Genomic DNA, 25,539 nt, shown 5'->3' on the forward strand with positions numbered 1-25,539 from the left:
AATATGGTATCTACGTAAATCCTCCAACAAATTTAAAAGTGTTGAAACCATATTTAAAATTGATAACAGTGCACGATCAGATGGAAGAGAAAACTCCCAATTAATATTTTCAAATAATCCACATACAGTTATAGTGCATTAGCGTGAAACTAGATAAGCCTAGAATGTAGCCTATAAAGGATCTTCCACCCCCAAATTTTGAATTGTACCCCCGAAGCATGGTTGGTTTCCACTAACAACTGCTTGACCATTCCTTTCAGCTAAACGGTATTAATACACAAGGGGAAAACATAGCTGATATTGGTGGTATCAAGGAGGCGTATTTAGCTTATAATAGATGGCTTGAGAGAAGTGGTGATGAACCTTATCTCCCGGGATTGAACTTCACCGGTCGACAAATGTTCTGGGTCTCAGCGGCCAGCATCTGGTGTTCTAGGACCAGAATGGAAGAGCTACAACAGTTGATCATAACAGATGAGCATGTTCCTGATAAGTTTAGAGTGATAGGGCCCATGTCAAACTCAGATGATTTCGCAAGAGATTTCAAATGTCCAGTCGGTTCTAAAATGAATCCACAGCATAAGTGTAAAATTTGGTAGTGATACAGGAACGTATTATTTGAAAAATGATCTATAATAATACGTATTCAGCTACGGAAAATCATGAACCTTGTACATCAAAAATTTATTGTTTTCGCTCATGAGTTAGTATATTATTTAAGGAAATCTGAACTACTCGGATTATTTTGTTTTCATGTTATCAAAATGGGATAAAGGGAACCATCTCAATCTCGAAGAATCGATCTGAATAATATCTTGAATGATTTAGCACCGTATCAGATCAGAGAACAATTCAAAATGTGATAAAGTGAAATCGAACCAATTTTTTTCTCTAACCATTCAGAGATACTCTTTCAACTTTCCATAATATTTTCCAATCGTTTCGTATTTGTTTTTATTTGTTGAATAGAGGATATCACAGAAGGATTGCATTAGAGTTTTTCGGAACTGATATATTGTATATCATAAAATAAATTTCAAACTTTTTGGAAAAAATCCCAATTGGAAATATATATCCCCAATATTTTCTCATGTTTTGAAATTGATCGTTTTTTTAATTTGGTAGGGGAATCCAAAAAGAAATCATGGAAATTGATATGGTGGGTACTGTGAAAATTCCTTTCAGTCATTTTTTCACGGAAACGGATTAATAGTGTTATCTGATAGTTACTGAAGCATACTTTTCGAATAGCCTGTGATCTTTCATATCAAAAGCAGTTCGTCAACTGAAAGATATGTTTGAAAATAGACGGTACTGGGAAAAAATTCCGAGAGTCGTTATGCGTGCAGAGGTTCCAGAAGACAAAAGAAAGGTCTTGAGGAGTATTCAAGTCGAACCCATTTCATTTATTGTGATTGAATGTGAAGTGGATTTAGTTTTTCAAGACTGATCATCTCTCGTCATTCTACCCAACACATTGTCCAATTTTCAACAGACAATTCGAAAGTTGGAAGTTTCAGTAATTAGAAACAGGAACGTCAGACTGTAGAGCCACTTCAAAATTTGTATAGTGGAAAACTACAATTGAAGCTGCTCATATTGCGATCTTCACCATTCATCTTAGTTCATAGAAAGTCCACAGGCAAGGAATTTTCACAAGAATTCAACCGCAGAAAATGTACTCAATGAGAAACGTGATGAGGAATACGTGGAAATGATTCAAAATAGAATATACTTCAATTGATGTGCTGCATATTGACATAAATAGCAGATCATATTAGTTGTAGAATGAAAGATGGAATACTATTATTTTTTCATCATGGTTAATATTCTCTTTGAAAAACCGATTTTACCACTTTCTCCAGTTGAAAATTGCATATAACCATAATCAATTTTCTACACCATTCTTCTTTTCCCCACATTCCACATTACAAAATTTCAATAATTGATAACACCCATTTGTGAGTCCACCGATTCATCAGATGAATTCATCAAATTAGCCCTTGCTATTGCAAGGCTTTTTTGCAGTGATTCACTACGGAAAAGCTACTGTGATAGCGAAACATGTCGTGATACATTTTTTGAAAATGAAGTTTGTGAAGATCAAATCGTGAGGTGAACTTCAATAAATTACTATGGATCTACATCAAGTAACGGCCGTATCAATCAGATATCCAACAGACACGATGAATTTGTATGAAAATGACAGTTGTAAAATGTGAAACATGAATTAATTTTTATATTTCATTATGAGTCATTCTCATTTCACTTACTTTTTGCACCGTATTCTGGAGAGGTAACTGCAACTGAAAAAGAAGTTTCCAATTGTCAAACCTGTGATACATACAAAAAATAAAAGTAAGTGAAGAACGAAAGACATCCACTAATTGAACATTTCATGTGTAACAATAATGTTCATAGACAATGTTCATGGACATCTTATGCATGTCCATTCAACATCCATGTTTGAAATGACAAATGATGAACTTCCCATTTATATTCATTGTATGTCCCTTCAATGTCCATATCTATACGGACCACAATACGAGTAGGACCACTAGGAGATCTCCATTGGAAATCCTTTGTTCTCTCAGCTTTCATACAGTGATTTATCATCATGATGGATACATTGTAAAACGATCAAATTCCTAAAGCTTTTTGAATTGCCGATATCCTGATTTATTTCTGATGTGAGATGCCCTAAATATATTTTTACTACGAAATGAATCTATCTAATTTGGAATTCATATGTGTACAAGGTTCTTTTTGATAACCGCAAGATGATAAAATATCAATATCGTCTCGTTTGAACAATTTCCGAGAAATTGACTATTATTCAATAAAATACGATATCGGTGGTCGATTAGATCATTAGTGGCCGTCTGGATTCAAGTTTTATCAACCCTGAACTGGACATTTGACTATAAAAGTATCTATTGAACAATTTCTATGTTGTAGTGACATAACAATGTGGTGAGTGATCCGGTCATCATTCATAGAAACATGTAATGATCTATAGTTTTACCGAAAATGGCATTGTTGAGTAATTGCCAAAAAATTTCTCCATTTTCGAATTTGAATGCGAATGTTTTGCAATTTCCCATTATATTCATTTCTCAAACATTTCAAAACGGATAGCTTCAATTAATATTTTATTCTGATTGATATCCTGATAATTTTTATTATTCAAAAGTTAATGAACTGATTTTGGCCGGATCATGACTGCCATCATTTTAGTACTCACCCTTTCCAATTTGAACCTCTTTGTTAAGGCATGTTTTGATAATAAATCTACTTTTTGAAATGCGTAGTTTTGATCCAACATTCTGTATCAAAGACAATTGGTCGCCTTCTGAAATTTTCAGGTGAGGAATTTTGAAACTGTAGGTGTGGTTATTCGTTGGTGTTGGTTGGTTTTTATACATATTTTGTGAATAATTCATAAATGCATGTGGGTAATGGTGTGGTGATGTAGTCAATGATAATACTAACAATAATTTGTTTTGATTGATATGGATTTTTTTTAGTGATTTCGCAATTGAAATAATGTATTATATTGATATCGACGATGAATTTTTCTCTGAATTGTTTTGAACGTTCTCAGTTGTGTTTTGCTTTTACATTTTCTCCCAACTAATGTTAAATCATTGCAGTTAGTTGTGAATCCAGTCAAAGTTGAGACTGATCACCACATATTATATATCCTTTTCCATTTTTTCAAAAACTGATCTCTCCTGAAAATATCCAATTCAAAACATTTGTTTCGTTCCTTCCTCTTGCATCTCCTGAATATGCATGACTGCCTTCAACTTTTCGAACAAGCTTCCTGTGAGAATTTGGATGATTAGAAAATTAAGATTTATTCTGATCATTACATCAAATAGTGACATAACAAATATTTTTTATGCGGGTTATTGCTTTTTCATGGATATATTGTGAATTTCAGCTTAATGGTATCAACACACAAGGTGAAAACATAGCAGACAACGGTGGACTGAAAGAATCCTACCTTGCCTACAGAAAATGGGTTCAACGAAATGGAGAAGAACCCAAACTTCCTGGTTTGAAGTATACCCCGAACCAAATGTTCTGGATCTCTGCTGCTAACACATGGTGTTCAAAGTATCGACCAGAGACTTTGAAATTGAGAATTCTCACAGGGTATCATTCGCCAGGTCAATTTAGGGTTCAAGGACCTTTGAGTAACTCAGAGTATTTTTATAAGGACTTCAATTGCCCTCTAGGTTCTAAAATGAATCCTGCGAAAAAATGTCATGTTTGGTAGGTCACCTAGTCACCTTCGTGAGACGGTGAATTTTCGATAGTTTTACCAGATGCTCAATTGTTGAGCAAATTTGTTGAGTTAAATATGAAATCTCATTTTTGTGCAAGAAAAAAGGTTACTGAGAAGTTGACCATTGACTTGTTTTGAAAAGTAGACATTTTACATCCTTTTTTTTTCAATATCAGTTTGTATGTCAATTCGTCAAAGAAATGTACACATTTGACCTGATAAAATCCGAAAATATATTTTTGTGCCTTTGAAACCTATCGGAGTTAATATTTTGGTTAATTTAATGATATTTCAAAGAAATTATGAAATTTCATTTGTGAATATCTTTTTAGTACAATTGACATTATATCCTATTCCTCGGGATTTTTGGTATCAGTCAGAACTTTTCGTATTTTCCATTTCTGCAGTGAATTCCTGATATTTTTTATTTCATTACGCAACACGTCTCATACAATAATATCATCATTTTTAAATCCCCATATTTTTCATATTTTTTCTTCTTGGTAGCATAGGTACTTTGAGTTATATTTATATCATCAGCAATGAAAGTTTGAAACAGAGATACTCTCCGTCATTTTCACTACATGTGAATGATATTTCTACATTCCAAACAAAAGAATGAACATTTTTTCACGTATTCAGTGAATATATTTGTGAGAATTGATTGTGATTAGTGAAATTCAGAGTTATATTTTTATGTAGATGAGATGAAAATAAATTCAAAACTATTAACTACTTTTGTATTATTTTTACCTGTATTGTATAATTTTTCTCGATGTCATGTAACAGCTTATTGTTCAGTTTAAACTCAATGGCTTTTCTAGATTTGACTGATACTGCAACTTATACGGACATTGTCATATATAGTTCCTCGACATATATCTCTCAGTATGAAATAGCAGCTTCGATGGTATGCTCCACAGACTATTGAATATTCTGAAATGAATTTCCAGAGAGAACAAAGTTTCATCAAACAAATTACTATCAATAACTGTTGCAAGATGGATGTTATCAACTTCATTCGTTTCGAACAGCTATAACATACTTTTATCAACCTACCAATAAAATTGCTCATTTTTTGAAGAAAGACTTCAACGTATGAATTGAACAAATCTTTCGAAATGATGAATGCTGACAAAACTTCATTGTCGAATAGTCAGGAATATATGAAATCTGTCTTGTGATTTTTTCCCCAAAGAATGAAAGAGTACAGATTTATTTTGTAAAATGTAAAAACCAATTCCATCATATAATTCGAATTTTCAATGTATAAAATGCACTTAATAGGTAAAGTTCAGTTGACATGAAAATGTCTGAAGAACCATCTGTATAGTGGAACACTTGTTGAAATTTTGTGAACTATTTAGCGAAAATCTCTAGAACTTATTATGGATTTTTACCGTATTTCTGCCAATTTCATCACATTACTTCTCTTGATGGGATTTTCTATATTTTTTCAGCACATGTCTTCCAGAGATATTTTATGTTATCATTAGTTGAATATCGGAGTAATAGTTAGTCAAAGGGCTATGCTTGAACACTGGCAGCAAACAAATCTAAAGAAATGAACGTTAAACGTTCAAGCCAGTCTCCATATGCCTACACAGTAGGTTGAATGGACTGACGCCTATCAGAAAACAACTACTACCCTGGCTAATACCACGAAGGGCTATGGATTATATTCGACAGCCGTTAGTGCAGGAATCTTCACAGAAAATTTACTGCATATGCAATTGGCAATACAAACGAAAGAGTTGACCTTCAATTTTTGGAACGGGCATACTTGCAGACCGGTTTCGGGCTCATTAGCCACTCATCAGTGCGAAATAGTGGCCATCATCGACCTAAAGTCAATGATATTCTGTAATTGAAAATCGGAATTCTTTCAGAGTATTTCATTCTTCTGCCTAAGTTGGAGCGAACAGCAAAAAGTCACTCCATCTAGTGGAGCAGTTACTAACCAACTGCATATCCGTAATTTGCCCGATTCCTCTGAATAAGGAAGGAAAACTTTCTCATTAGTCAGCAGGCTATATGCTTGAAGACTGACAGTGAACAAATCTAAAGAAATGATCTCTGACGCCTATCAGAAAACAACTACTCCCCTGGCTAATACTACGAAGGGTGTTGGATTATATACGTATGTGAAGATTCCTGCACTGACGCCTGTCGGATACGATCCAGTTGTTCGAGTTGTGAGTTTTTTCGCCATTAAAAACATTACAAATCATACTAACAGTAAAAATGAGTCAAAAACAATAAATTGAACATATAAATTGACGAAGGAAGTTAATCATGTAAAGGATTACTTTGGGTTTCACAGATGTCATGCCTTCACATTAATGACATTTTTCAATGGGTATGATGATTTCATAATCTTTGGCTTTAAAGAAAAAGTTATTGATTGATACAATTTTCATTATTATTATGTTTTTGATGTAGTTCCAGTAAGTTACTGTATATACTGCTGAGATTATCAATGTCAGTTTTCTTATTCATACAAATAGAAGACTTATGTGGAAATGTCAGTATGGTGTGTCCAAACTTTTCAGCAATAGTCTCAAGGGCATACACTTTTTAAAATGTTTTGTCTGTGAAACTTCAAGTAGTTGAATAGTATGGCGACCGTTGAATATAATTTTGATTGTCAAGTTGGCGGAAATTCGGTCAAAATGTTGAAGAAAACCAATTTCTAAATTGTCGACGTTTCGAAACTTTATTGTTTTATCTTCAGGACTTTGAAGTATGAGAACAAGACAAACATATTGAAATGGATATTTACAAAGCAGTTCTGTTAGAAACAAAATAAATTATGTAATATAACAATCGTTAAAAAATAATAAACGTTTTGAACACTTTACAAAAAAAAACAACGTTGATGTGTACTTACATTTAGGGCGGCTTTCCGAATTGAAGGGTGAAGTGAATAATTTCTTCATAAAATATAAATACGTACACAGGTTCCTGCAAGACGTTGACACAGATTAACAATCTGAACTCTCTGAACGATTTACAGACAGTTAAGATTGTTAATCTCTTGGTGGTCTTGGTTAATCTACAGGGTGGTCAAGTGGTACACTTGACCACCCTGTAGATTTCTATGGGTTGAACAAAGCCTGCAAAAACGGTAACTAATCTTTTATCATGTTTTTTACAAACTGTAGGTTTTCGGCTAAAATGAATAATCTGAAAGTGTCGAATTTGTACATTCTATGCAGTTCTTGCTCAGCAATTAAACTGGAAATATTGTGCTTTAACATGGAACGCCATCACTTACCATTGGCTGAGATGAATAGAGCTGTAGGGCTTCTTCAAGGTGGCATGCGACAAAATGATGTAGCTCTTCGTTTGGGGGTCTTCCAAAGTGGTATCAGTCGATTGTGGCGGCGTTTCCGTGAAACTGGCAGTCCAGCCGAACAACATCCAGGGCGAGGACGCGCTACAACTGCAGTTCAAGACCGATTTTTGGTCTTAACCGCAAGAAGACAACCGACAATCACAGCACCTGAGTTGGTTAACGTGTTGCAGCAGACGCCCCAGGTAACCATTGGTCGTGATACTGTCAGAAATCGACTGCATGAAGCAGATCTCCACAACAGAAGGCCACTTAGATGTCCACCTTTGTCGAGAGGCAATCGCGGTAGAAGATTAGAGTGGTATCAAGAACATCAAAACTGGGATGCAAATGATTGGGCCGCAGTTTTGTTTACAGACGAATCCAGATTTGGATTTCATCCAGATTCTCGTCGAGTAAGACTGTGGAGACGACCTGGAAATAATGAACGTTTGAGACACGTCCAGGAAGTCCACACATACAGAGGTGGTACAGTAATGCTATGGGGCAGAACCGATCTCGTTTTCCAAATCGCTACCTCACAGCTCGACAGTACTTCGACACCATTCTTCTACCTATCGTCCGTCCGTTTGCTGGTGCTGATGGTGAAAACTTCCACCTAATACACGATAATGCTCGTCCACATGTCGTGCGTCTGGTGACTGACTGGCTCATCAACGAAGGAGTTGATGTATTGCCATGACCAGCACAATCATCGGACCTGAATCCCATCGACATGTGTGGGACATGCTTCAACGAAGAATTACTCCGCATATGGGGAACATTCACACAACGTTTCAATTAAGAGAGCTTTTAATCGTTGAATGGGCAAATGTACCTCAACAAGACATTGACAATCTCATTTTGTCGATGCACGATAGATGTAGAGCCGTAATAAACCAACGCGGAGGCCATACTTTGTAATGATTCCAATTTTTTTTTGTATTATGATTTTTTTTCGGGGTGCCAAAGAAGAGCCATATTTTTTTCAGTTTTGCTTATATGCGCACTCAGTATTTTTGACCATTTAATGAATTTTGTTGTAAGTTACATTCGTTTAATAATCACCCGTCAACTTTTTTTTTCCATAAAGCGATCTAAAAAAAAATTATTGCCATTTTAAAAAATATCCCTAGACTTTTCCGATGTGTGTATTTATATACTTCAGATAACCATAATTGAGACTACCTCCAAAAATTACCTAAACCTCTACCTAAGGTACCTGTTCAATTATGATCACCCTAAGCATATTACCTCACATCTACATCAATAATAATTCTTTTTTGGTTTTTAAGAAAACAAGTTCTATAATGGTGATCTATTCATAACCAGTTGGTCATTCATGAGAATGTTTGAATTTTCAAGTTTATTAATTTCCATTGCTTACAAATGACTCATTTTCACACCTTTATTTTCTATGTGCAAAATTTCGAACTCTTCGTTGAAAATATGATTTTGTTCTAGAAGATGATTTGAATGTTGAATTTATTTTCTTATTTACATAGCTCGTATGATTTTCCTGGATTCGATTCCTGAATGCTCTGCCCGTTTGACCAATATATACCTCAGGGCACGTTCCACATTTTAATCAATATACTCCTGATTTCTCGAATTTGGATGTTTTGTCTTTATTTTTTCAACTAACTTTCCTGCTGTTTATAATAGCACGATTCACAGATTAGTGAATGTTCCTCTTTCAATAGATAATTTCAATAAAGAACTTAATATCATCAACCAAATTGCTTCAATCTAAATTGAAGAACTTCAACGTATTTTGGACAACCAATGGAAAAAGTGGCTTCATTTTTGAGGAAACGAGATATTAAATATGCATATAGAACAAGTAATACGTTGATAAAGTTAGTTAAAAATAATAAAGACAAAACATCCAAATTCGAGAAATCAGAAGTATATAAATTGAAGTGTGTAACATGCCCTAAGGTATATATTGGTCAGACTGACAGAACATTCAGGAATCGACTCCAGGAACATCATACGAGCTATGTAAATAAGAAAACAAATTCAATATATTCTAATCATCTTCTAGAAGAAAATCATATCTTTAATATAGAAAATGAAGGTTTGAAACTGAATCATTTGGAAGCAATGGAAATTAATAAACTTAAAAATTCAAACATTCTAATGAATGACAGACTTGATTTGAATATATCACCATTATTGAACTTGTTTTCTTAAAAACTGAGAAAGAATTATTATTGACGTAGATGTGAGGTATTATGCTTCAGGTGATCATAATTGATCGGGTACCTTAGGTAGAGGTTTAGGTAATTTTTTGGAGGTAGTCTCAATTATGGTTACCTGTAGTATATAAATATTAGTGTATAAAACAACTTGTATTCAAATCACTTGATAAAGCTACTGTGCTAGCGAAACATGTTGTGATATATTTTCCAAATAAAGTTTATGAAGATCAAATCGTGAGGTGTAGTTTAAAAAAATGTTTCGTTTTCGTTTCGCCACCTACTATATTATATTCTTTCGAAGATTTTGATAAGTACAAATCACGAACTGAAAACAGGTGTATGATTGATTTCGAATAGTCGTTCAACTAATCTATTGTTCCATAATCTGCAACTTATCTCAAAATGATAAAATTCAAATATTTCATTTAATCATTCATAATTCATCAATTGGTTCAGTGGGTTATACAACATGGACTCAGGTATCAGGCAAAGGCGTGAGATAAATCCGAGAGAAAAGGCGTCGATTTTATCTATCATTACTTTCTTGTGAGTACATAAGGTCTATTCATACGTTAAAATTATTATATGCATAATTGAAGAAATGAATTACCAATGAACTATCATTATTGAAGGGAAAGTTATATATATATTAAATTCATTCAATTCAGAGACGTATTTTTGAAGTGTTTTTTCACTTTTCCACTCATAGTCTGGTGTATCAATAATCCCCATGAAAAAACACGTTCATGAAAACTCAACTAGTTTATAAGCATTTCGAACTTATCGATATCAAATAGACTCTAGACAGAACGGTGTTAGATATCTAACAGTATTTCATTGATAGTAATGAAATATTTAATTACCCTTCTGGTAGTCGCGCCACTATCTGTGAGCCCGGCACAGTTTATAAGTTAACACCAGTAAATTCACTCTCCGACATATTTGAGTCAAGATTTCCTACCTCGAATTTTATGCGCGGCCGAACTACAGCGCAACCAACTGAATCTAAGGCGTTTATCAAGCGAGCCAAGTGATGGTTTTGTATTTGTGAAAAATTTGTGTCTAGTTTCGATTTCCAATTGACGAAAAAAAGGTATGTTTTTCTATTATTTATTATGTAAGATTTAAGTAATGAACATGTAACGAAAATCATATTGTTATAGAACATATATAGTGAAGTCATTAGTATGCAGACTTTTTATTATGAATTTAATTTGATGAAACTGAACTTTACGAATAGTATATGCTTTCAGTTCCACTGGAAATCCTTAAAGGAAAATAATCGTTGAACCACATCAAGTTTTGATTTATGTCTGTGGGAAAACAATTATTTCCACTGAAATCTTTGTAAAAACCAAAGTATCGAATGTATATTCAAATAACCTTTTTTGGAGCCTACTTTCATTCATATGTTTCAGATGATCTACTATAAATAGCAAATATGTCTTTTTTCAGATTCTGTCATCATTAATAAATAATTGAATAGAACTGGCGATACTCGTTGAAAACATTACCCACACGATAATTTATACACTCCTGATTTTTCTGAAACTGAACTTTTATCTTTGTAATTTTCAATGTGCATGCCTAAGTTGTTGTTGGTTTTGGAAGCAGTATTTACACTTTTGCTGTGCAGAAAATCTGAAATATTTGTAGTGGGTTGGTCTAAGTAGGTAAGGTTCTATAATTTTTATCCTCTTCTCTTCGAAGTTTACCCAATTCGAGATTCGTCGGATTGAAGACCAATAACATAAGCTGAGCTGCATCTGAAGGAAGTAAACATAAAATAATCAAATGGATAAAAATGGAAAGAAAGATACAGTACAGCAAAAGAGACGTTGCCAACATCTATCTTAAAGTGATACATACACAACTGTTGTATAAACTCCACTACATTGAATTTCAAGTCCTAGACTCGGATATTCGTGATGATGTTAATGGTATTATACATTAGAAGTTTTTAACACAGACAAAGAAATTAGATGTTTTAATTTGGAGCAAGCCACCGAAAAAAAAAAGACCAAAAACAGTGAACTATTTTCACAACATGAGTTCTTTGACAAATTTGTCAATTTCACGAACACCAGTTTCATATAACATAGAATTCGTCTATTAGGAAAACCTCTCAATTACAGTATTAAACCCAACATAAATTCGACGAATTTAGAAGTTTTGCGAATTGATACAGATATCGCTTTGATGGGGACATGCTACGCCAATAAACATATTGCTGCAGAAATTTTAAAATCTGAAAAGATGCATAAAGGTAGATTCAATCCGGAATTGAAACTAGTGAAATCCATAAAAGAGACATCGGCAGAAGATAATATTGTTTTTACGCGAGCTGATGAAGGCAAAACGGTCATAGCCATGAACAGAGAGGAATACGTGGAGAAGACTTTAGACTTTCTAAATGCTGGCATATACGATGGTCTCAGAAACGATCCCACCCATTTATATCAGAAAGAAGTCAAGGAAAATTTGAAAAATATTCATTGTGTCATGGATGAAAAGGAAAAATTCCGATTGTTAGTCATGAACCCACAACCACCATTAATGTGAAGTAAGCCACAGTTTTCTGGCCACACTTTCTGACGTAGGGAAAATTTTATGTGGGATAGAGGAGCAAACGCGAGCATTGTTGTCAGAATTTCCACTTTCTCGGTTACTGATTATTGAAGTCCTTTCGGTGTGTAAGATTATCTTACGGGAACATAATGTGTTTGTTCTATACAATGCTCAACATAAAGTCATACTCTAACTACTATAGATCCTTGAAGAGACTATTTATAATCCACCCAAAATATTTTGAATGTCAAAAATTCTTATATTTCACAGAAAGGAAGACATACAAAAGATTATATATACCGGGTCAAAACAATTTGTTTGACCGCAATAGGCGAGGAAAAATAATTTCTCGACGCGATCATCACTGAACTATCAGAAACATTTCGAGTGCCAAAAATTCTTGAAATTCACAAAAATAAAGACATACAGATGAAATTATATACAAGGTATAAACAATTTGTTTGGCCGTAATAGACGAAAAAAAAATAATGTCTGAAAAAACTTCAAGCAAAGTATCCGAAATATTTCGAGTGCCAAAAATTAGTAGGCTTCGTAGGAGAGAAGATATAAAGGAAGTCTATATACAGGGTCAAATCAATTTATTTGGCTGTAATAAGCGAAGAGAAAAATAATGTCTGACAAAACCGTGATAGACGAGGAAAAAAATAATTTCTCGACGCGACTATCAGTAAACTATCAGAAATATTTCTGGTGCCAAAATTCATTGTGACAACAAAGAAGATATATAGATGAAAATATAAACAGGGTCAAATCAATTTGTTTGGCCGTAATAAGCGAAGAAAAAAATTATGTCTGACAACAGTTCAAGTAAAATTCTCGAAATATTTCGAGTTTCAAAAACTATTGAGCTATCGATAGAAAACTTAAATATATCCTCGTACTATAATTACTCGAAAACTGAAGGCGTTGCCACAAAACCAAAAATAATTTTGAGAAGACCATAAGAAATAACGAATAATTCCGTTATCCAATCCTTTCGGACCACCGTCGGAATATCGACAAAAAAATTAAATATATCCCCGTACTAATAATAATAATAACATTTAATATAATAATAATGATTACTCGAAAACTGAAGGCGTTGTCACGAAACAAAAAATACGTTTGGGAAGACCATAAGAAATAACGAATAATTCCGTTATTCAATCCTTTTGGACTCCCGTCGGTTTATCGATAGAAATATGAAATATATTCTCGTACTACAAGTACTTGAAAACTGAAGACGTTGCCACGAAACAAAAAATACTTTTGTGAAGACCATAAGAGATAACGAATAATTCCGTTATCCAATCCTTTCGGACCCCCGTCGGTATATCGTCAGAAAAATTGAATATATCCTCGTACTATAATTACTCAAAAACTGAAGGCGTTGCCACGAAACAAAAAGTACTTCTGAGAGGACCATAAGAAATAACGAATAATTCCGATATCCAATCCTTTCGGCCCCCGTTGGTATATCGACAGAAAAATTAAATAAGCCTTCAGTTTTCGAGTAATTATTATTATTATATATTATTATTATTATTATTATTATTACGAGGATATATTTCATTTTTCTGTCGATATACCGACGGGGGTCCAAAAGGATTGGATAACGGAATTATTCGTTATATTTCATGGTCTTTCCGATAGTATTTTTTGTTTCGTAGCAACGCTTTCAGTTTTCGAATAATTATAGTACGAGGATATATTTAATTTTCCTGTCGATATACCGACGGGTGTCCAAAAGTATTGGATAACGAACTTATTCGTTATTTCTCATGGTCTTTCCAATAGTATTTTTTGTTTCGTGGCAACGCTTTCCAACAAGTGTCGAGGAGTTAAAAATAACTATTTGGTGTTGGGAAAGAAACTCCAATAATATTCTAGATGAATGATACTTTGTAAAAATGAATCTGGAGGTAGATATAAACTTCCAAACTATTTGGCTTCTGAATTACTATATGCCTGAAATAACTATGTACATTTGTTTCATTCAGTGTGGTACTAGCTGCCGTGGAAAAATTTGTGCATACTTTACATAAATGTTTTCTTTACCATTTTATTGAAAGATATCCACAAACGTAGCCCAAGCTGTTGCCTTCTGGAGTAGCTAGAGTTTTATAATAATTATTTGTCTCTAATCTCAAAGGTTTATAGGGATTTTTTGGACATGCCACAAGAATCTTAATTCTATTTATGTCAGCATCTGTAATACTAGATAGAATCTCACTAGTATCTTCTAGACAGTTAGTTCCATCTGTCTGTATGAAATACTGAGGAGTAAATGTGTTTTCGAAAGCATTGGTAATTTGAATAGGAGTTGGGTTTCCGGCATTTCCACATTTCTAAGTTGACCAGAATAATTTTACACTTCTATACGGTGATATAGATGTCAATATTGGCAACAGGCTTTCGGAAATATGTAGTGGTGTAAAGTTTTTAGGCATTTATGTAGATGGTCATCCCAAATATGTGATAAGATTAGTAATAATTTGAATAGGTACTGCTTTTTGTTGAGACACTTGAAGCGGATTCTGAATGAATCAGCATTTGTGTCATTTTATTGGCGGTTTGGCGTGGGTGCTTTGTTCACTCACTCGAATTGACTGCCGTGTTGGTCGGTGGTTCAAGCCCTAGTCTGAACGATCGATCTTCACTTGCTACCGTCCAACCCGTGTTAGGAATCACACGTTAAAAGGTAAGACCTCGTTAATCCTTAGCTCGCACAAGTGTCGACTTCTGAGGATTGTCGTTCATAGGGGTGCGACAGCTGGTTAACGGAAAAACAGATTTTAAACAGACAGATATAACTTATTCTGTTTGTTACTTTGGGTCAAATTTGGCAATTGAAGTTTGACCCCCTTTCTGTTGACAATTTGATCTGATATTTGGTACACACATTTAGTTTTGATTACAATACAATTCAGTTAATTCTGTATCATTGTAAATCCAAGATGGTCGCAGCTACAAAATGACGCGTAACAAATTTTTCAACAACTACCTCAATATGGATATCAAATGACAGGGCTTGACTAGTAGAATAGGAGTACACTTTGAAAAAGATGCAAATTCAAGATGTCCGCAGTTACAAAATAATGGATTACATGTTTTTTCACAACCACCTCCATATGAGTATCAGATGACAGGGCCTGACTGGTAGAATAGCAGTACAGCAGAAAAATATGCAAACTCAAGATGGCCGCAGCTACAAAATGGCGGTTTACATGTTTACATCAGATGGCAAGACTTGACTAGAAGAAAATTAGTATACTTTGAAGAAAAAAATGGGAATTCAAGATGGCGGTAGCTGAAAAATGGCGAATCACATATTTTTCCACAGCTACCTCAATGTGGGTATCAACTGGCAGGGCTCGACTAGTAGAGTCGTGGTTCACTGTGAAGAAAATGAAAACTACAAAATGCCGGATCACATACATATTACCTTGTTATAATACTAAGGCAATAAATGAACTAAACAAAGTGAGAAGAATTGAGTAACAAAATTAAAAACTAAAAACTTGATGTGATAAAGTCAAAAAAATATGTTAAACAATTTTATCGGAAAAAAAGATGATAATGATGTAGACAATGTACTAAAAATAAAACAATTACTCGGGAGGTCCCAGGTAGCAGTCATCACACCAACGATAAAACTTTTTCAAAGTTGTTGATTGAGTATGGCCACACGGTTGTTCAGAAACTAGCTTTTCTGACTCATATACAATAGTTTGTTATTCAACGAGCAAGAAATGTGTCCAGTACTCATGGGAATGGAGTTTGAACTAGTAATGACTATTCTTCACGAGTGAAATGCTATACTTTTCCTTTGAATTGAAATAGGAATATTTCAAAATGATTATGGAGGATATACCGAATCAGGGTAAAACTATTACATTCCATAACAAGAAGTATTTCAGGGAAGCATTCAAAATACTCACTATTTTTATTATTCTTTCAATTCCAAATATGGTTCTCAGATTGAGTGGGAAAAAAAAGAAAAACAGTCGTAGACATGAATTGACCAGAAGTTGAATACTGGACCTTCGGCAAGGTAGCCCAGAGTTCTAACCACTACTCCAAGAATCTGCTCGCAAGTTTGACATGAATTTGTTCGAATTTATAATTGCTTTCATTTTGTTTTCAAGTGACGAACTTTTGAAAAGTATCAATTTGTTATCATATCACGAGTTTTTCAAAGTGTACGCTCGTTTTTACTCTCCGGGTCCATGTTCCCATGCCAACTTTTCATTAGAACAAATCATCTAAAAGAACAATTCGTTCAGGCCAGTCTCAACACCCTACACAGTAGGTTAATGGACTGACACCTATCAGAAAACAACTACTCCCCTGGCTAATACCACGAAGGGCGTTGGATTATATCCGACAGGTGTCAGTGCAGGATTCTTCACTGAAGTTATTCCTGCATATGCTGTTGGCGATAAACTGCCGCAATAGATTTTCAATTATTGGAACACACTTGCAGACCGGTTTCGGGCTGTTTGGCCACTCATCAGTGCAAGGTAGTGTATATCATCAACATAAAGTCGATGATTTCCGATAATTGAAAATCGAATTCCGTCAGAGTATCATTCCTCGAACTAAGCTGAAGACTACAACAAACAACAGGTTTGTCGTCGCTCCATCTGCCTTGTTCACAGGCAGATGGAGCGACGACAAACCTGTTGTTTGTTGTAGTCTTCAGCTTAGTTCGAGGAATGATACTCTGACGGAATTCGATTTTCAATTATCGGAAATCATCGACTTTATGTTGATGATATACACTACCTTGCACTGATGAGTGGCCAAACAGCCCGAAACCGGTCTGCAAGTGTGTTCCAATAATTGAAAATCTATTGCGGCAGTTTATCGCCAACAGCATATGCAGGAATAACTTCAGTGAAGAATCCTGCACTGACACCTGTCGGATATAATCCAACGCCCTTCGTGGTATTAGCCAGGGGAGTAGTTGTTTTCTGATAGGTGTCAGTCCATTAACCTACTGTGTAGGGTGTTGAGACTGGCCTGAACGAATTGTTCTTTTAGATGATTTGATTTATAGCCAGTCTTCAAGTATGCCCACTGACTATACGTGAAAGATTTCTTTCCTTTTACGAGGAATTGGGCAAATTTGGATATGCAGTTGGTTACCTTGTTCACAGGCAGATGGAGCGACGACAAACCTGTTGTTTGTTGTAGTCTTCAGCTTAGTTCGAGGAATGATACTCTGACGGAATTCGATTTTCAATTATCGGAAATCATCGACTTTATGTTGATGATATACACTACCTTGCACTGATGAGTGGCCAAACAGCCCGAAACCGGTCTGCAAGTGTGTTCCAATAATTGAAAATCTATTGCGGCAGTTTATCGCCAACAGCATATGCAGGAATAACTTCAGTGAAGAATCCTGCACTGACACCTGTCGGATATAATCCAACGCCCTTCGTGGTATTAGCCAGGGGAGTAGTTGTTTTCTGATAGGTGTCAGTCCATTAACCTACTGTGTAGGGTGTTGAGACTGGCCTGAACGAATTGTTCTTTTAGATGATTTGATTTATAGCCAGTCTTCAAGTATGCCCACTGACTATACGTGAAAGTTTTCATTAGAAATCATATATGTCTAAACATATTTTGAAGAAGGAAATTTTCAAGGCTCCCTTGAAAGTGAGCCTTGAAATGACCTGAGATAATGTCACTAAATTATATATAGAGTACTTTCAATCCTCTGATTGGCATTGAGGTAGCGAGTTATGAATTGTGATTGATTCTGACGTGTGAGTTATTAATTATATTGAATTTCATTAGTTCGGACTTCCGTTGTTTATTAGGATATGATTTGAAATCTCTCAATTTTTGATTTCTATTACATTTTCAATGTTTGATTTTGTTTTTTTTTGCCTATTTTTTGCACTCATCAGTGCAAGATAGTGGCCATCATCGACCTAAAGTCAATGATATTCCATAATTGAAAATCGGAATTCGTTCAGAGTATTTCAGTCCTCTTCCCAAGATGGAGCCAACATCAAAATGTTACTCCATCTGGTGGATGAAGTACTAACCAACTGCATATCAGAAATTTGCCCGATTCTTTTCTTATTGGTCAGTGGGCTATGCTCCATTCAACCTACTGTGTAGGTATATTCGAGACTGGCTTGAACGTTTCAAAGTTCATTTCCATAGTTTTAGTTAAGTAGCATTGCAATTTGAAGAAATGAATTGCAAATTTCAATAGAAAATAACGCAGTCGTTATTTCGCAATATTCAAATGAATGTGAACTCTACCAATTTGTTTTCTCCATATTGATTTCATTTTTATCAGTTCCACATTTTGTGCACTGAGCCTTCATTTTTATGTTACCATAACTTCCTTCATTTGCCATTCTTGTTCGATTTTCAGCTTTGTGTACCCGTTGTTCAAGAAGAGCACGAAAAAAACCTTGGAAGAGGATGATGTTTACGAAGTTGTGAATAGCCTGAGTTCTGAAAACCTAGGAACCAAATTAGAACGTCGATGGAAGCAGCAATCGAAGAAAAAAGGCCGTTCCCTAGCTCTGGCAATATTATCTTCCTTTGGGCTGAGTTATATCATATTGGGGATCATTCAGTTTGTGGTGAGAACTTCACTGATGTGAGTACTCATGAATATTCAAACTGTAGAACAATCTGAAATGCATTCAACGCAAAGCCCTTCTATTTACAGTTTCTATATCTGTTATATTTCTCTTTTGGTAACTGATCCACTTTTCGTTAATTTTTTTTGAAATTCCAGATTTATCCAACCTACAGCAATAAGTATGCTGGTAGCATATTTTCAACCCAATCAACAAACGATTTCCAAAAGCGACCTTTATCAAAATGCTGCCTTAGTAATTGGTCTGAACTTTCTTACCACTATTTACAATCACAACTATGAGCAATTCATCAACGAAATTGGGATTAAAGTGAGAACAGCAGTTGCAGCCCTAATTTATAGAAAGGCACTGAGGTTGAAACCAGAATCGTTTTCTGATATGACTACTGGTAAAATAGGTGCGTGTTATTGAATTTAGCTCGTGAAATATAGTGCTTCTTCTGAATACTCTGGCTATTCCCCTGGCTAATACCAACAGGTGTCAGTGTGGGAATCTTCACAGAAGTATTTCGTGCATATGCTGTTGGCGACACAAATGCTGGAATCAATTTTCAATTATAGGAAAGGCCACACTTGCAGACCGGTTTCGGGCTATTTGGTCTCTCGTCAGTGCAATATTGGCCATCATCAAATATTCCATAATTGAAAATCGAATTTCTTTCAGATCATTCCTCTAAGTAAGTTGAAGCGAACGACAAACAACATATTTGTCATCACTCCATCTGGTAAACAAGGTAGTAACCAACTAGGAAATACTTCTGTGAAGATTCCTGCACTGACACCTGTCGGATATAATCCAACGCCCTTTGTGGTATTATCCAGAGAAGTAGTTGTTTTCTGATAGGTGTCAGTCCATTAACCTACAGTGTAGGTAAGTTGGGACTGGCATGAACAAATTGTCCTTTTGATTGATTTGATTTACAGCTAGTCTTCAACTATGCCTACTGAATATATCTAAATTGGAAAGTAATTCGGAATACATAGACCAATCTAATAATAAGCAAAAAGCAGCCTGGAATGTTATTAATTGCAACAGAGAAAATAAAAATTAGTGTACAGTCGAGTCTGATATATCTGCAGATGACTTCACTCAATGCTTTGTGAATGTAATCGATAATGTGATGACGCAGTTTGTGAATAATAGAGACAATGACGATTTCTACAGGTATCTCAAATTGGCACCAACTATAGACAAATCTATCTTCTTATATCCTATAACTGAAAATGAGATTGATAACATCATAAAGGGTCTAGAAACCTCGTCCGTCAAAGATGTGTTTGAATTGAACAGTATAATTATAAAACTGATCAGTGATTTTATCATTGAGCTCTCAACACATCTAATTAATTTTTGTATTGCGCATAACACCTTTCTGGAAGTTTTCAAACTCTCCCAGATATCTTCAATATTTAAAAAAGGTAACCATGATCATGCTAATAGTTATCGTCCCATCTCTATAATACCCATTCCAGCAAAAATTATCGAGATAGTTAGTATTAAAAATTAGACTGGTGGAATTCTTTGAAAAAAATGAGTTACTTACCAACTTTCAGTACGGTTATCGATCTGGAAAATCCACAGTTACTGCCCTAAGTGATGTTTGTGATAAAGTATTGGAGTCTTTCGAAACAAAAGAACACTATAACGCGAAATTCTATGACCTTTCACGTGCCTTCGATACGGTAAATCATAAGATTATGGCTGGAAAACTTGAATACTATGGGATTAGAGGTGGACAACTGAATTTATTCAAGTCATACCTTGTAAATAGGAAAACCAGAGTGCACTGGAAAAATGAAGTATCCGATTTTGTAGCCATGGAGCACGGAGTACCACAAGGATCTGTACTAGGTCCCATTCTTTTTATTATTTATGTCAATAATATGATGTTCAATATACAGAGTCTAAGCACCTCTATTCACCCTTTTGGTTATGCTGACGATGTATCAATAATACATTGTGACACAAACAGTCGGTCATTAGGAGACCTTATGATAGATTCTGATGAACTCTTTCGGATGTGGAATAAGAGTAACTACCTTTTCCTCAACTCTGACAAAACTCTGAATCTCAGCTTTACACTGGTTGAACAAAGAGATGAAGATCCAGTAAAATTACTCGGTGTACAGCTCGACAACAGCTTGAATTTTTCATATCATATCAAGTATCTATCAAAATGTCTCTCAACTGCCACATATATTAAGACAGCTGAAAAGCAAACTAACGGAAGAATATTTGAGGATATCATATTTTTCATTATTCCATTCAACAATGACGTAAACTTTGATAGTATGGGGATCCTCGAGTCACTCAGCTAAAATATTTACCCTACAAAAAAAAGTACTCAGGATAATGGCTGGGAAAAGTTTCAATGAACATTGTAAACCAATTTTTAGACAATTTGGAATTTTAACACTTCCTTCCTGTTTTATATATATATGAATGCTTAATCTACATGAGGAAGGAAATCTCCAGAAGCAATATGATTAAAAATGAAGAAATACATAAATACCCCACTAGAAAGAGAATGGACTTTAGATTGCCTAAACCAAGGATAACCAAAACTAAGCACTCTTACAGATATCTGGCAATAAAATTTTACAATGCTCTTCCCACTGATCTAAAAGACGTAGCCCTGAAAATGAATCGATTAAAAATTAAAATCAAAAAAAATTTTATTGCGGAAAGTTTTTACTCATTCGAAAAATACTTTGATTTCTTTTTATATTCAACTAGATAAGTATGTACATCTCACTAAGTCTGGTGGATGTAATGTTACTGTTACCCTAGGGTGTATCTAATAATTTAATAATTAATAGTGTAATTCTATTTATGTATATGTAAATGTGTATATACCTATATGAGTTATGTGTGTCTGCTGTATATGTATGTGTGTGTTCTTTTGAGTTTATCAAATTATTGATTTGACTATGTAAAAACACTTTGTGTAATAGCATGAACAAATATCTATCTATCTATCTATCTATGCGAAGGTTCTTTTTTTCAGTTACTCTCATCACAAAGGACGTCTTTGCCTTCGAAAATGCTTTGACTTTCGTCAACGATATGTGGATTGGTCTGATACAAACTATAATGATTGGATATTTGCTTTATCAGCGAATCAGTTTTTCAGTTGTAGCTGGTCTTGGATTCTATCTGTTGATCATACCTTTTCAGTGTGAGTATCTCAACTAGCAATTTTATATTTTATAATGCTTGTGAGAGAATCATAAAACTGTATTTCTCCCAGAAATATTTTCAATGTGTTTATAATAGCTATAAATAGGAAATTGCCACCGTTTTATAAAACATTATAGTCGTTATTAATATTTTGTAAGGCCTTTCACAAACATTACAAAACAGTTTTATAGACATAGCGGCACTTACTAACAAACATTCTTAACACACATGAAAAAGAGTTTCGTGAAAAATTTTATGGAATAATTGAAATACAATTTTCCAGTAACAATTTTTCAGTAATTCCAAGTAACCGTTATAAAATATAATGCAGCATTGAGCAATAACTATACAATGAAAAAAGTGTTCAAAATGTTTTCTTGAAGGCGTAAAAAGTAATTCTGTATTGGACCCTGGAAAAATATAAAAGATATGTCACCAACTGAAAACTAACAGGTAGAAAATAGATTAATATTTTTGTGGGCGCATAACTTTACCTACACTTCCATACTAAATTCACTTTCATTGTTGTATTGTATTATCATTGTTAACTCTCTGATCTGAACATATATTGTACATAACACACTGAGATGAAAAACAGAAGTTGCATCTTTTGATGCAACCAACTGATCTTCAGCCTTTCCGTTTCAGTAAATGTTCACATTTATTTATTGTATAATTCTGGGAATGAAGACCTATTATTATTATTATCATTATGTTCATTCTATTATTACATTTTATAGATCAGACTTATGTTTTAATTGAATACCCACGCACAAGGTTCCACCTTTTATGGGTTTTCTATTTTATTTGCTATTATTATTAGTCACTCTCTTGTACATCTGAATATTATGAGTAGATAAATCATTATTATCAATATAGAGAAATTCAGTTCAGCTTCTATATTGGTTGGGCTGGAGTGTTACAACTTCTAGTATCGTACCATATAACGAATACCAATTTTCTCTATTTTCACAAATTTATTGAAACCGTTCGGTATTGATGCTGACAAACAGATACTGAAAACATGAAACATATGCTTTATAGATTGTTTACTTTCTAATACAGTGATATTTTCAAACAATCGCCGAAAGTAGTCCACTGGGACCACTTTCGTATACCGCAGTCATGAGAAAGCAGAAATTGTAGCATTTCCATTTAGGGCAGCTGCCCGAGCAGCTGGTGAACTGAACAGAGATTACATCACTCCAATGGCAACACAAGCCAATGCAGGGGGTCTTTTTCAACTACATTGAAGACCTCAGCTTATCAAAGCACCTGACCTACGTTTTCCTCAATTCGATTGGGCTGAAGTTGGAAACTGAGAGGATCATCATGGTCTGCCAGAATGGTGTCTTTAAAAGTCTACCGCAGTCGCGTGATGGGTATAGAGGTTCCTGACACAAGGTGCAGTGCCTGCCGCGAGGCGTCTGAGACACTAATGCACTTGCTTGCACTTGCATATGCAGACTTGGCCTATATCCATCGACATAACACGGCCATAAGAATACTTCATCATCACATACGGCACTCTTACGACATAGAAGAGACACCAGTATTGGTCTACGCTCCGGGGGACATTGAACCAGTTTTGAGGAACGAGAAGTGTCGAATTTATTGGAACTATTCGTTCCCGCCCTCAGGCTCATACATGATAATGAGCCTGATGTAATTCGTCTGGACCACCAGAGCAAGACGATATTTGTCGTGGAGTTTTCAGCTCCTGGTGAGACGAATATCGTCAGAAAAGTAGTGGAAAACGGATAAAATATCGAGATTTTCCCTTCGAACTCCCCAGGCTTTGTTCAGACCACTTTGTCAAGATGCTTGTTCTAATTATTGGAGTCCTTAGTGGAATGATGGCCTCTCTATCCTCGAATTTCAAAATCATTCTGGCTTTCCGCACTAAGATAGAAATCTCAGTCGGACAAATGCAGAAGACTCAATGTATAGGGGCTTCCTGAGACTGGGTCTGACCAGCACAAACTCAGGACCTCTTACACCATAGGAAACTAAAATGAACTGCAATAATGAAATAATGAAACAAAATAGTGATAATACAATAACAGGCTGCGTAACATTAGATACCTTGAAAGTAAGGGGAAAAAGAGTAACCCCGAATTAAATTTCCCATTTGGTTTGCTAGGATCGAGGACGGACAATAAACTGATTCAATAGCTATGTCTTTAGGATTTTTTCAAAATTATCAGCTGTGTGAGATCTCAATTCACAGAGTAGTTGATTGCAATATTTGGGTGCATTTTACGCGAAGCAGCGAATGAAGATAAAAGATTTATGTTTGAGGATTACTGAAACTGAACTGTTCTGTATGGAAAAACTAATAATTGAGGAGAATGATATCTACCAAATATTATCTGAGAGATATTTGGGTAACCAATAATTTTGGCAATGTAGTGTGGTTTTCAGAACTCAGCAACGAAAATCAAAATCCACCAAATTTGAAATAAGACTTGAGAACAATATATTTATGTTATGAGCTCTCAAAACTTGCTTGTTATTCCACTTCATGTAGGATGAAATCATGTGTCTAGATAGTTACCAAAGAATTCTAATTATGATATTGCCCCACCTCAAGATTTATCCGAATGCAAATTCTAAAATTCTCTTCAGTCATGAAAGTGTTAGATAGCATTCATTCGTTTTTGTATTCATTTCGTGAGTTGAAATATACTGGATTTTACTTCTTACTGAATTTCAAATTTCATAAAATTATATAATTAAGAATCTATTTCAGATTTAGACTTCAACAGCACCAGATTCAAATAATTTCCTTTCCTTCAACAATCTTATACTTCCTAGTCAAAGACTTTTTATAAACCGGTATGAATCTGAATCATTCAATACTATCTTCAAATGAAGTGAAGATGATAATAGTAGTAGGAGTGATATAAATAGTTTTTTACCATATTTTCAGTTTACGTCTCCAAAAAAGTCAGTCAAATGAGGATGAAATCAGCCAAGAAAACTGATGAAAGAATTCAACTGACCACAGAAGTATTATCTGCTATCAAAACTATCAAAATGTATACATGGGAAACCGTGTTTGGCAGAAAAATTTTGGAACTGAGAAAGTACGTATATTCGCTTGCCTCCGGTAATATTTTCATAATACTCTCCATATTTGAATAACCGCCTGAGTAAGTGATAACTGTTGCCCCCAACTTCATCATCGAAAACTTCGGATAGAATATTTTTCATAAAACTCCCAAACAAACATTTTCAAAAAAATATTTTTTCATCAAGACTGAAATCAATTTTTCAGAAAATTACTTCTCATGAAAATCTTATAGTTCGCTATAAATCGGA

At 34.7% G+C, this 25,539-nt stretch overlaps 2 protein-coding genes across 4 annotated transcripts in view; both read left to right on the forward strand.

Moving 5' to 3' along the window:
- Nep2 (M13 family metallopeptidase neprilysin 2) overlaps positions 1–5,026 on the forward strand; it is a 90,109-nt gene extending 85,083 nt beyond the window's left edge. For 2 of the 3 annotated variants that reach the window (XM_074174985.1, XM_074174983.1), the window contains exon 10: positions 3,947–5,026. In XM_074174985.1, the coding sequence (XP_074031086.1) occupies positions 3,947–4,285 (339 nt within the window). In that variant the 3' untranslated portion in view covers positions 4,286–5,026. Of the gene's footprint in view, positions 1–260; positions 3,305–3,946 lie in introns of those variants that run through there. The other variant, XM_074174984.1, reaches the window with a different exon arrangement.
- A 5,194-nt stretch (positions 5,027–10,220) lies between these two features.
- LOC111512693 (probable multidrug resistance-associated protein lethal(2)03659) overlaps positions 10,221–25,539 on the forward strand; it is a 37,132-nt gene continuing 21,813 nt past the window's right edge. Inside the window, 5 exon segments of the mRNA XM_074174986.1 lie at positions 10,221–10,378; positions 18,801–19,031; positions 19,173–19,432; positions 22,043–22,213; positions 25,148–25,304. Coding sequence (XP_074031087.1) covers positions 10,302–10,378; positions 18,801–19,031; positions 19,173–19,432; positions 22,043–22,213; positions 25,148–25,304 — 896 coding nt within the window. The 5' untranslated portion in view covers positions 10,221–10,301.

This window comes from Leptinotarsa decemlineata, unplaced genomic scaffold (genome assembly GCF_025532065.1).
Source record: "Leptinotarsa decemlineata unplaced genomic scaffold, Ldec_3_MD MMD2_tig00000882_RagTag_RagTag, whole genome shotgun sequence".
NCBI classification, from domain to species: Eukaryota; Metazoa; Arthropoda; class Insecta; order Coleoptera; family Chrysomelidae; genus Leptinotarsa; species Leptinotarsa decemlineata.